The 12136-nt window shown below is 54.3% G+C and overlaps 2 protein-coding genes across 9 annotated transcripts in view; both read right to left on the bottom strand.

Annotated features, from left to right (window-relative positions):
• The window catches only part of MAPT (microtubule-associated protein tau), a 147495-nt gene that overhangs the window by 30011 nt on the left and 105348 nt on the right, over window positions 1–12136 (bottom strand). For 7 of the 8 annotated variants that reach the window (XM_012001940.1, XM_012001941.1, XM_012001943.1 and 4 more), the window contains one exon: window positions 6556–6821. In XM_012001940.1, coding sequence (XP_011857330.1) covers window positions 6556–6821 — 266 coding nt within the window. Of the gene's footprint in view, window positions 1–6555; window positions 6822–9551; window positions 9606–12136 lie in introns of all 8 variants that reach the window. The other variant, XM_012001939.1, reaches the window with a different exon arrangement.
• On the bottom strand, window positions 3420–6365 carry STH (saitohin). Its single transcript, XM_012001949.1, has 4 exons — window positions 6288–6365; window positions 6013–6123; window positions 5801–5926; window positions 3420–3782 (listed from the first exon to the last, which is right to left on the bottom strand). Exons 1-4 carry the CDS (start codon window positions 6363–6365, stop codon window positions 3420–3422), a joined length of 678 nt encoding a protein of 225 aa, XP_011857339.1.

The following is a 12136-nucleotide window of genomic DNA, read 5'->3' as shown; positions in this document are numbered from 1 at the left end:
ACACAGGGAAGGAAGCAAGCCACCCAGGCTGCCGCCCAGAACCAAGAAACAGTTACAGCATTCTATCGCCATCTTGTGGCCATCTTCAATATTGCACACTCAAGGCTTTCAAAGCCCCACTGCTCAGGTAGGTTTCTGTCCATCCTGGGCTTCCAGGCTCTGTGCTGCTTCAGGTCTTCACATCCCAACTACTGGCCTAGACATCCTCCGAGAAAGTGACTTCAGCTCCAACTTCTTGGAGCCAACCAGGCCCCCCATGGCCCCTGGGCCCTTTCCTGGCCATGATCCTGTACACTCCCTTCTCTCTGCTGGCAGCCACAGGGTCCCCAGTTCTGATCCTGCAGCCTGGGCCCCATATGAGCAACTTCTCTCTTGCCCTGCATGGCCCCTGGGACTCCCTGCTTCTTCAGCTCTCCTCTTTGTTTCCCAGTGACCCCCCAAGAAGGGTTGCTGTTGCTGGGCCCTCACCCCCGCATAACCCTCCCCAGCAGCTGCCCACAGCCGGCCCACTTCAGCACTCCCACGGCCACTGCAGCTGAACTGAGCCTCTCTTCAGGGCCCCCCTCCACCACCCTCTGTCCTGTTGGGCGATGTCCAGCGGCTCGCAGCAGCCGCAACCTCTCTTCTGCCAGTGTGAACTCTCCTAGCGCCCAAGCTTCACACCCCTTAGCGCTGGACACACGCCCTCCGGCTGCCCCAGCTGCCTCCAGTTCTAGCTTTATTTTGCTTTTGCTCTGAAGAGCTCCACGTTACCGTGTTTCACTATCCTCCTTCAGCTCCTGCACCCAGCACTCTGGGTGGGGGCTGTCCTTTCAAAGGCCACTGAACAGGTCCCAAACAAGGGTCTGTCTGTCTTCTCTGGCTTGCTGACTTGTGCGGGTTGCTCCCCTTGCATGTCCTTCCCTGGCCAAGTTCTCCATCCTAATTCCTCCTGCTGCTGCAACTGGCCCTGTTTCTCTGCTCATCTGCCCCTGTCCCCTGGCCTGGGCCCTGGGGGGCAAAAGCTCTTAGCACAGAGCCTGGTGTTCAGAGGTACCCCATAAATGTTGTCTGAATGAATGAATAAAGGAATGAAATAAGGAAGGAACCAGCTTTTCTGTTCTTTCTTTCTTTTTTTAAATAGGTCTCAGTCTCGCTCTATTGCCCAGGCTGGGGTGTAGTGGTGTGATCATAGCTCACTGCAACCTTGAACTCCTGGTCTCAAGCGATCCTCCAGCATTAGCCTCGCAAAGTGCTGGGATTACAGGCATGCACCACTGCGCCCAGCCAGGAGTCAGCTTTTGATGCTGTTATATGTTCTGTTTTACTGGTTGTGTTTTCTTCACTTTTTTTTTTTTTTTTTAAAGTTAGGAGTGCAAGGTTGTGTTTTCTGATTTATTTCTGCTCTTATCTTTGTTTCTAGATTTTTTTTTCCTTGTATTCTTTTCCCCCTCCATTAAGAACCTAATTTATATGCTGCAGTTATTTAATTTTTTAAATAACAAAAGTATTTAAAACTATGAAATCCTTCTAAGTACAATTTGGGGCGCCTTAATGTAATGTACAGGATTCATTTTACTTTACTTTTTTGACACAGGGTCTCGCCCAGGCTGGCGTTCAGTGGCGTGAACACGGCTCATTGCAGCCTTGACCTCCCAGGCTCAAGCAGTCCTCCCACCTCAGCCTCTGGAGTAGCTGGAACTACAGGCGAGTGCCAACATGCCCAGCTAATTAAAAAAAAAAAAAAAAGTGTAAAGACAGGGTCTCCGTATGTTGCCCAGGCTGGTCTTGAACTCCTGGACTCAAGTGATCCTTCTGCCTTGGCCTCCCCAAGTGTTGGGATTAAGTGTGAGTCACCACACCTGGCCCCAACAAAATGTTTTAAAAGCTGGTCCTTTGTCTCTGTGTCTGGACATACCCCCACCCTCGCAGGCCAGACAGGGCGGGGACAACCTTGGCAAGGGGCATGTGGGACCCATGGGCTGGCCTGGCTGGGTCTGAGTTGACTGAGGAGCCAGGCGCTTGGAATCTGCAAATAGGAATAGAGTTGGGACTGAAAGTGGAAAATGAGTCACTGGAGATCAGGGTGCACAGGAGGCCACAGTGGTTGAGGTTGAGGGTAGGTGTCAGCAGTAAGAACCCAGGGCCACTGAGTCTCAGCCAGGCTGCACACTGGAGTCACCCAGGGGAAGCCAACCCAAGATGACAACAGGTCCGGGGGGCTCGGGCACTGGAATGGTGTTTAAAAGAATCCCCTCTTCCCCCCAGGTGCTCCCTTTTGCAGTTAGGATGGAACACCGCTGCCCACGGCTCACCACAAGATCGGTGGGGGTCTATGGGCTTTTCCTGCCTGGCATCCCACCCAGCTCTTCCTCCTTCCCTGCAATCTCCAGCCCTACCCAGCCAGTGCTCCAGTGTGGCCACCCGATCATCTGCATTTTCCTTTAAAAATAATTCCATTTGGGGCCCCCAAAGCAATACATGTTCACTGTAGCACATCCCGAAAACAGAGAAAAGCACAAAGGAGAAAACAGACGTTTTCTGTTTTTTTCCCGAATGATTTACAGCAATCTGCAGTGGTTTTCAGCCTCTGCAGGTTCCCAAACCTGACTTGGCTCCTGCTCTTCTGTCTTCAGTGTGAGCATCTGTTCCGGCAGGACTGAGTGATTCTTCAGACTCCTCCAGCTTTGTCTCTTTTGTAGCCAAACATTTATTGAGTACTTACTGTATGCTGGGCACTACATGAGGCCACAGGGACCCAAAGGTCTCAGCAAAACCTCGTGGAGCCTTCAGGCCAGTCTAGGAGGAGGAGGAGGCCTGAGACCCTCCAGCGGGTCGTTTTAAAGGCCCTTGTGCGTGGACCCCGTATGACTTTTTTTCCTTCTTTCCTGGAGATTCATGTGTTGGTCTTTGTGAAGGCTGAGGTTTGGTTTCAGACAATTTTTCTAGGCTTTCCTGGCATTTAAGGGAGGCTGTGACTGTGTCCTCTGCCACTTTTCCATACTTCGTCCCCCAAAATATCTCAAGAAAAGTAAAGTCACCCTTTCTCCTTTAACCCTTTAGTACATTTGGATGTGCCGTCTCCGCCCAGCGTGATGACGTCGTAACCTGGGGCCCTGCCTGCCCCTTTCTTTTTTTTTTTTTTTTTGAGACGGAGTCTCGCTCTGTTGCCCAGGCTGCAGTGCAGTGACCGGATCGCAGCTCACTGCAAGCTCCGCCTCTCGGGTTCACGCCATTCTCCTGCCTCAGCCTCCCGAGTAGCTGGGACCACAGGCGCCTGCTACCTCACCCGGCTAGTTTTTTGTATTTTTTAGTAGAGACGGGGTTTCACCGTGTTAGCCAGGATGGTCTCGATCTCCTGACCTCGTGATCCGCCCGTCTCGGCCTCCCAAAGTGCTGGGATTACAGGCTTGAGCCACCGTGCCCGGCCGTGCCCCTTTCTATACTTGGCATGAGGTCGCCTGACTCTCACCCCTCATGGGCACAGGCAGGGCAGTCACAGAGTGGGAGGGACAGTTCTGGATGGAAAGCTGTCTTCGCTGCTCAGCCCCATTCCTGCTGCTCTCTTCAGAGCTGTAAGAACTGGGCCAAATGGTGCCCACACCTTCCAAGTCAACCTCAGATGAACTCAGAGTCAAGAGGGGAGCTACCTCCCATGCTAAGCTGAGGGTTCTGTCTCTGGCAACCTGAATCATCCACTCACACAGAGCCCGAGTTAAATTAACCCCGCATTCAGTGAGGCCCGGCCACCTGCGCAGTCTTGTGGGGGCTACAAAAACGCGTGAGACTCGGCCTTCACCCTCAGTCACGGCCCAGACTAGGGAGCAGCACACGCATGTTCAGTGTGGTCAGGGTTTTCAGGGGCTTTGAGAAGAGAGAGGGGAATCCAGGAAGACTTCCTGGAGGAGATGGCAACTGAACTTGGGTTTAAGGGAAGGGAAGAGATAAGGAGAGAAGGACATTCCCTGCTGTGGGACACTGGGCAGGGCATGGCAGAACCCAGGGGCCCCTGGGGGTGCATGGGCGGGGAACCCCAGACAGTGAGCAGCAGATTCAGACTGGGGGGAAGGGAGCACTTTGAGGGTACTGCCTGTCATGTGACTTGAGGAGATCCTGGGTATGCCTGGATGGCAGTCTGGGTGCTGGAGCAGGATGGGGGTACATGGGTGGGCAATGGGAGAAAAGGCAGGAAAGGCCAGTGAGGGCCCCTCTGGGCTCTTGGGCAGCACCACGGCCAGGCACCCTGGAGAATGAAGGTCACAATGGTCCCGAGATGGGGCTTCTGGAGGCGACTTTCGAGAACCGAATGAGGACTGGAAAGTCTGGAGACGAGGGAGCGCATTGTCCCCAGTGGAAGCGCAGGACAGTTTCCCTCAGCTGTGGTACAGGACAGAGGCCTTGGGTCGCCTGTGAGTTATTTCCCCAAGGCCTCTAACCAGGCCATTGTGGTGGGTGAGGGTCCAGAGACCCTCTTCCACTACAAGCTCCACATGCCTAAGCAGGGAGAGGCCGGACTTTTAATTTAACCCAGATCATTTGCCATCAAGAGGGAGATCCTGAGATGTTCTCTTCCTTCCCTCCCTCCTGTGTTCCAGGGAGCTCTGCTCTTGTCCCCACGGCCACAGGGGAGCCACTGTCTGTCCTTTCCTCGATGAGAGGAGGTGCTCCGGGGCACAGCTGAGTCTTCTCCACCTCTGTGCACGGTCTGGCACGCAGGGGCACTCAAAGGAGGCTTGATGCAGAGAGGCAGGGTCTACACATGCATCTCTTTTAACCCAACCGTCCATTTCCATCCTGACGGGATGCGATGCTGCACCCACAGGCTTGTTCAGGGGCAGGGGGGCTCCTGCATCGAAGCCTGGGCCAGGGTAGGTGGCAGGGTTTGAGGCAAGGTGCCCACATGCACTGGTGGCCACCCTCCTTCCACATGGCCCAGGCTCAGGCCCAAGTGATAAGAAATTCAACGGTGTGGAGAGCGCCTGCGTGGGGACGGCAAGCTGACACACAGGCCCAGGGTTTCAGAAAGCCCCTTAGCTCTCCAAGGCCCAGTGCCCAGAAGGCCCAGCACATCTGCAGCCTCAGAGTGAGCCGTGGTCCTCTGCACCCCCAGCCTCCTCTTCACCCTTCCCCAGCTCTGCTGGGTGGTGGGAAGGGGGTCCTGGGCTGAACTGTGGTCCCCACAAATTCATATGTTGAAGCCCTAACCCCCCGTACCTTAGAATGTGACTCTATTTGGAGACAGGGCCTTTAGAGAGGTGATTAAGTGAAATATGAGGTCATCAGGCTGGGCCCTAAGCAATGGCGTTCTTTTCTTTCTTTCTTTTTTCTTTTCTTGTTTTGAGATGGAGTCTCACTCTGTCGCGCAGACTGGAGTGCAATGGCACTATCTCAGCTCACTGCAACCTCTGCCTCCCGGGTTCAAGCGGTTCTCCTGCCTCAACCTCCTGAGTAGCTGGGATTACAGGCATGCGCTACCACCACGCCCAGCTAATTTTTGTATTTTTAGTAGAGACGAGGTTCCACCCTGTTGCTCAGGCTGGTCTCGAACTCCTGACCTCATGATCCGCCCGCCTCGGCCTCCCAAAATGTTGGGATTACAGGCATGAGCCATCACGCCCAGCCGCCATGGTGTTCTTATAAGATGAGCGTGTGCAGAGCCACCAGGAGCACACACAGAGAGAAGACCCCGGCGGCGCAGGGCGGAGGTGGCTACGCACCGCCACAGAGAGGCCTTGGAAGATACCCACCGCCCACATCTGGCTGGTGAGGAGGCACACTGCTGCTCTTTCACTGCGGTGCTTTGTATGTCAGCCTAACGCACCCAGATGAGGGGCACAGGGACAGGAGCAGAGAAAGGGGTCCAGGCCAGGCCCCTGGAAGTCCGTGCTTCTCCACCTTTAGGAAGCTGGAGAGCTCGCGAGCACCCACTTGCCCCCAGAAGAATCAGCTGATGAAAACAGAACCCCCAATCTTCCCAGAATCCAGAGGAACCCAAGCTAAGCAGATGGCCCATAAGTGGAGATGCCCACCTACGGGTGGCAGCGTGTTGTACCCAGAAGGAAGGTGGGGAGCCGCTGTGGGTGCCCTATGAGAGCTTCCGGCCGTGGAGACACAGCCCTGCCATCTCTGTCCGATTAACAGGGGCTGAAGGGGCAAGAGAAGAGCCAGAACGTGCTCTCGCCTGAGGAGAGCACTCTCAGTATAGTGGAGAGCCCAATAAAGAACTGAATTTCCTTGAAGAGGGTCTGGACGGGACCTGGGTGTTATGCGGGAGTGGTAGCCGAGCGCAGGTGCGGGGAGCCCCATACCTCCAGACGCAGCCGCGCACCTCCACGCGCAGCCGCATGGCTCCGTGCGCAGCCCCATGGCTCCACGCTCAGCCCCATGGCTCCACGTTCAGCCGCGTACCTCCACGTGCAGCCCTACCCCTCCAGGCGCAGCCCTACCCCTCCAGGCGCAGCCCTACCCTTCCAGGCGCAGCCCTACCCCTCCAGGCGCAGCCCTACCCTTCCAGGCGCAGCCCTACCCCTCCAGGCGCAGCCCCCCACATCTCCACGCGCAGCCAGCCTCTCTTACCTTCCCGCCTCCCGGCTGGTGCTTCAGGTTCTCGGTGGAGCCGATCTTGGACTTGACGTTCTTCAGGTCTGGCATGGGCACGGGGGCTGTCTGCAGGCGGCTCTTGGCGGAAGACGGCGACTTAGGTGGAGTACGGACCACCGCCACCTTCTTGGGCTCCCGGGCTGGAGGGGTTGGAAGGGACGGGGTGCGGGAGCGGCTGCCGGGAGTGCCCGGGGAGCCGGGGCTGCTGTAGCCACTGCGATCCCCTGATTTTGGAGGTTCACCTGGGGAGGAAGGAAGGGAGTGAAGCCAGGACTCAGGTGGGGGTCAGAAAAGGCCCTGGGGGCTGCCTGTCCCGCAGGTCCATTCCCAGGCTCACCACTGGGTTAGGCAGGTGGAAGCCAGGTTGGAAGCGCAGCTACAGCAGCAGGAGGCGGCCGCCCTGGAGAAGCATCTCCTCCTCCCTGCCTTTTTGCTTAGGGACAGAGACACCCCTTTCCCAGGAAAGCAATGGAAAACCATCAACCACTATACAACACCAGCTCCCAGAGAGGTGGCCAACTCGGCCCCTCGGTCTTTGGGTCAAGAGATGGGCTCCAACAAGCTGTGTGGTCTCAGACAAGTCACTTCTCCTCTCTGAGCTCAGAGGCCTTAATTTGAAAATGGATATAATTATAATCCCTGCAGCCAGGGTGGCTCCAGGAGGTGGTAGATATGCTTTGCCAATCTCTAGTGCAATTCTTTAGGGCCTTTATCCTAAATAAGGGTGACACAGTGACGGGACCCAGCTGTGCCCTCAAGCCTGGACGCTTCTGACCCTTTCTCCACAGGGTGAATGTTCAGCTGTTCGGCTAGTTCAGGGCTCCTGCCAGCTCCCTGGCTCCTCTGTGGGATCTGGGCTCCAGAACAGGATGCCTGCTCCATACCTGCTTGTCCCTAACTGTCCACATGAGCCATGCCACTTCATGCTGCTGTGCCCTGCCATACAGTTCCCCACCTGCCATGCATAGCAGTAAGTGCACCTTTCCAACACCCCAGAAGCTGCTGGGGGGTCTCCTCTCCACGCAGATGCTGTCCCTTCCTCCTCTGGGTGTCCTTTACCCCCAAACTTGCTTCTGTTACTGCACTTCCCAGGTCCCTGTTACACTTCAACACTCTGCTATTCTGTCTCATGGGTCCATGTTTTCCAAAGTCTGGCCCACGGAACCCTGCATCAGAATCTCTGGAGCTTTCAAGGAGGAAAGTAGGACTTGTAAAGTGCAAATTTCTGGGCCCCACTGAGAGTGGATAGAGCAGAATCTCTAGGGGTGGGGCCTGAAAAGCTCATTTTTCTCAAGCTCCCCAAAGACTGAAGTCTGAGAACTGCAGGCCTCACTCTGTGCCCAGGTGCGCTTTGCTCCCCTGCAGTCTGAGAACTTAGCTTTCCTGCTGGTCTGGAAGCTTCCCACAGGAATGCCCCTGCCGCTGCCCCAGGCATTCGCTGTAACACATACCTGCTAGCCAGAGCTGGAGAAGGGCAGCTCTTTGTTTGAAGCACCCATGTAGCCAATGGGCAGCTTGGTCAGCGATGAATGAGCACTAGTTTTATTGTTGTTGTTGTTGTTGTTGTTGTTGTTTTGTTTTATTTTGAGATGGAGTCTCGCTCTGTCACCCAGGCTGGAGTGCAGTGGCGTGATCTCGGCTCACTGCAAGCTCTGCCTCCCGGGTTCAAGCGATTCTCCTGCCTCAGCCTCCCGTGGCTGGGGGAGAATCCTGGGAATCCTGGGATTACAGGAATGCAGTGCCATGCCCGGCTAATTTTTGTATTTTCAGTAGAGACTTATTTTAGTAGAGACTGTATTTTTGTATTTTTAGTAGAGACTTCTTTTTTTTTGAGACGGAGTCTCGCTTTGTTGCCCAGGCTGGAGTGCAGTGGCATAATCTTGGCTCACTGCAAGCTCCGCCTCCTGGGTTTACACCATTCTCCTGCCTCAGCCTCCCGAGTAGCTGGGACTACAGGCGCCTGCCACTATGCCTGGATAATTTTTTGTATTTTTAGTAGAGACGGGGTTTCACCGTGTTAGCCAGGATGGTCTTGATCTCCTGATCTGCCCGCCTCCACCTCCCAAAGTGCTAGGATTACAGGCGTGAGCCACTGTGCCTGGCCAGTAGAGACTTCTTTAGTAGAGGTTTCACCATGTTGGCCAGGCTGGTCTTGAACTCCTGACCTCAGGTGATCCACCTGCCTCAGCCTCCCAAAGTGCTGGGAATACAGGCGTGAGCTACCACGCCCAGCCAGCACCAGTTTTTAGGATTTAAAGAATTCCATGTCTCTTTTTTAAATAATGTTTTTTATAGAGACGGGGTCTGACTATGTTACGCAGGCTGGTCTTGAACTTCTGGCCTCAAGCAATTCTCCCACCTCAGCCTCCCAAAGTGCCAGGATTATAGACATTAGCCACCGTGCCCTGCTGATTTCCATGTCTTGGATGTTCCTGAAGTAGTCAAGCTTTGTGGCAATAGAACACACGAAGCCTCTTCTTTTCCACATAAGGAAACAACAGATGGGGCCTCGGCCTCCAGGGCCTCCAGGCTCAGCCTCTCTGCCTCCTGAGATCTCCCATCCTCCTGCTTCCCTGACTTCAGAGACCCAGGGTGACCAATGGGCTTGGTGGTGGTAGCTCCAAATCCTTTTCATGCCTCTTACTTGCAGAGAGGTCTTGGGCAAGTCACCTGACCTCCCTAAGCCTATGTCTTCAGCTGAAAAATAGGGAGACAGCCATGCATGGTGGTTCATGCCTGTAATGCCATTGTCCCTGAAGTCAAGGAGAGCACACAGGATTAGAAAGCCCATCAGACAAACACAGCTGCACAAAATCTGGGGAAGAGAATTCGGACTGCTCCATCTTCAGGCTGCGAACCCTGTGTGAACCCTGCATTGCAGAAAAGGGTCCTGTCGGCTCTAGGAACACAAGCCAGTGAACAGCCACACATGCAAAGGGAGGCTGCTCCCAGTGAAGCAGGCTCCTGAGTACCTCTCTCAGATTTGGGCTCTGCAGGGGGTGGTTTTCTCTGCACTTGCTTGGTCGCTTAAAGAGAAAAATCCACAAAAACCTCATTATCATCAGGTTTAAACGGGGCCTTAATGAGTCCTTCACATGGCAGGCACCCACGGCCGGCCCAGCAGAGGCCCCATTCTGAAACAAGGTGGAGGGGGCCCAAGGGGGAGGGTCTCTCCACATGCAGGCAGCCACCGAAGAGCAGGTAAGACCCAAAGGGAAATGCATGACCTTGTTTCAGGTTGTTACAAAGTGTGAGTCCCCTGTAATCCCAGCACTTTGGGAGGCTGAGGTGGGCGGATCACTTGAGGTCAGGAGTTTGAGACCAGCCTGGTCAACATGGTGAAACCCTGTCTTTACTAAAAATACAAAAATTAGCAGGGCTTGGTGGCCTGTGCTTATAGTCCTAGCTACTCAGGAGGCTGAGGCAGGAGAATTGCTTGAACCTGGGAAGAAGAGGTTGCAGTGAGCCAAGATCATGCCACTGCACTCCAGCCTGGGCGACACAGTGGGCGACACAAAAAAACAACAACAAAAAACAGCGTGTGAGTCAACTGGCCCCATGTTAAGTGAAAAAAACAGCAGGATCCAAACCCTACCTAAAATCCTGTCAAAATTCTGGGAATTATCCCTGGATCACCATGTATATGAGAAGAACACCAGGCCAGAAAACACGAAGCGAAAAGACAAAAACAATGGGCCTTAGTGAACGGCCATCCTTGGGGCTGCCACCGCACCACATGTGTGTGTGAAATGCCACTGCAAAGACAGGCAGCAGGTGACAGGCAGGCTCTGGGCAGCTCCCTCAGGCCAGGGAGAAGTAGAGTCACCAAGATCCAGGCCAGGCTTTGGCCACAGCCTGCAGCAAGAGCCACAGGCTGCCTGCACACTGCCAAGGAGCAAGTGCAGGTCAGACACCCCTACGTGGTGCAGGGTCTAAACCCAATGGTGGAACACTTCACTGGGGCAATGGGAGAGAGAAGTGCTCAGGCAGGCTGTCCCTAATCCCCAAAGAGGATGACTGTTTTCTTCGTTTTTTTGTTTGTTTGTTTGTTTTGAGACGGAGTCTCACTCTGTCGCCCAGGCTGGAGTGCAGTGGTGCGATCTTGGCTCACTGCAAGCTCCGCCTCCCGGGTTCACGCCATTCTCCTGCCTCAGCCTCCTGAGTAGCTGGGACTACAGGTGCCCATCACCAAGCCTGGCTAATTTTTTGTATTTTTAGTAGACAGGGTTTCACTGAGTTAGCCAGGATGGTCTTGACCTCCTGACCTTGTGATCCGCCCGCCTCGGCCTCCCAAAGTGCTGGGATTACAGGCATGAGCCACTGTGCCCGGCCTGTTTGTTTTGTTTGTTTTCGAGAAAGAGTCTCACACTTTTGTTGCTCAGGCTGGAGTGCAATGGCATGCTCTCGGCTCGCTGCAACCTCCGTCTCCCGGGTTCAAGCGATTCTCCTGCCTCAGCTTCCTGAGTAGCTGGGATTACAGGCATCTGCTACCACGCCCAGCTAACTTTTTTGTATTTTTAGTAGAGACAGGGTTTCGCCATGTTGGCCAGGCTGGTCTCGAACTCCTGACCTCAGGTGATCCACCCTCCTCAGCCTCCAAAGTGCTGGGATTACAGGCGTGAGCCACCATGCCCAGCTGTGACTGTTCTTAATAGCACCCCGGCTGCAAAATAACTAGATGGATGCCTTACTGGGTACTCAAAACTGACTGGGTTTTACTCACAGGAGCCCAGGGCAATGGGCCCAGCCTGCGACTGCTCAGCTAAGACCCTCAGGTTTTGCAGCAGACTCCTAACGTCCCCAGCAAGTTAAGCTGCCTGGGGGTTGAGCCCTAAGTGACGTCACCCATTGTGACCTATCCAGGCTGCTGCTCTGTCTCCAGAGACATTTGTCTCCGGTCGCATTTGGGGACTGCAAACACACCATGCTAGGGCTGCCTCTGTGGAACCCTGGACTTGGGGCCAGAGAGGCTCCAAGAGCTGCCATTTAGTAGCCATATGACTACATTTTCCTCAGGCTTAAAATGAGCTGGTTAGACTCAGTCAAGCAAACTCTCAGAGGCTCGATTTCTTTGTTTTTTTTTTCCTTTTTCTATATATACTTTTTTTATCATGCTGCAGAATCAGCCTCAATTTCTTCACTGATAAAAAGTGAGGATTCAGGCTGGCAGTGGTAGCTCATGCCTGTAATCCCAGCACTATGGGAGGTCAAGGCAAGTGGATCACCTGAGGTCAGGATTCGAGACCAGCCTGGCCAACATGGCGAAACCCCGTCTCTATTAAAAATAAAAAAATTAGCCGGGCATGGTGGCAGGTGCCTGTAATCCCAGCTACTAGGGAGGCTGAGGTAGGAGAATTGCTTAAACCTGGGAGGTGGAGGTTGCAGTGAGCTGAGATCGCGCCACCGCACTCCAGCCTGGGCAACAAGAGCGAAACTCCATCTCAAAAACAAAACAAAACAAAACAAACAAACAAAAACGTGGGGATTCAACATCTGCCTCAGAAATCAGAAGAACTGCAAAGGAAATGAAGACTCCGGTGCTTAGTGAACTGCAAGG

The sequence above is a fragment of the Mandrillus leucophaeus genome, unplaced genomic scaffold, assembly GCF_000951045.1.
Source record: "Mandrillus leucophaeus isolate KB7577 unplaced genomic scaffold, Mleu.le_1.0 Scaffold670, whole genome shotgun sequence".
Taxonomy (NCBI): Eukaryota; Metazoa; Chordata; class Mammalia; order Primates; family Cercopithecidae; genus Mandrillus; species Mandrillus leucophaeus.
This window is presented reverse-complemented; position numbering and strand designations above follow the sequence as displayed.

Coding starts and splice junctions, on each gene's coding strand:
- STH (XM_012001949.1), bottom strand. CDS start 6,365: ATGGGGCTGAGCGTGGAGCCATGGGGCTGCGCACGGAGCCATGCGGCT. Junction 5,927..6,012: donor GGTACAACACGCTGCCACCC/GTAGGTGGGCAT, acceptor TGTTTTCATCAG/CTGATTCTTCTGGGGGCAAG. Junction 3,783..5,800: donor TCCCTGTGCCCCTCATCTGG/GTGCGTTAGGCT, acceptor TGGGCCGTGACT/GAGGGTGAAGGCCGAGTCTC.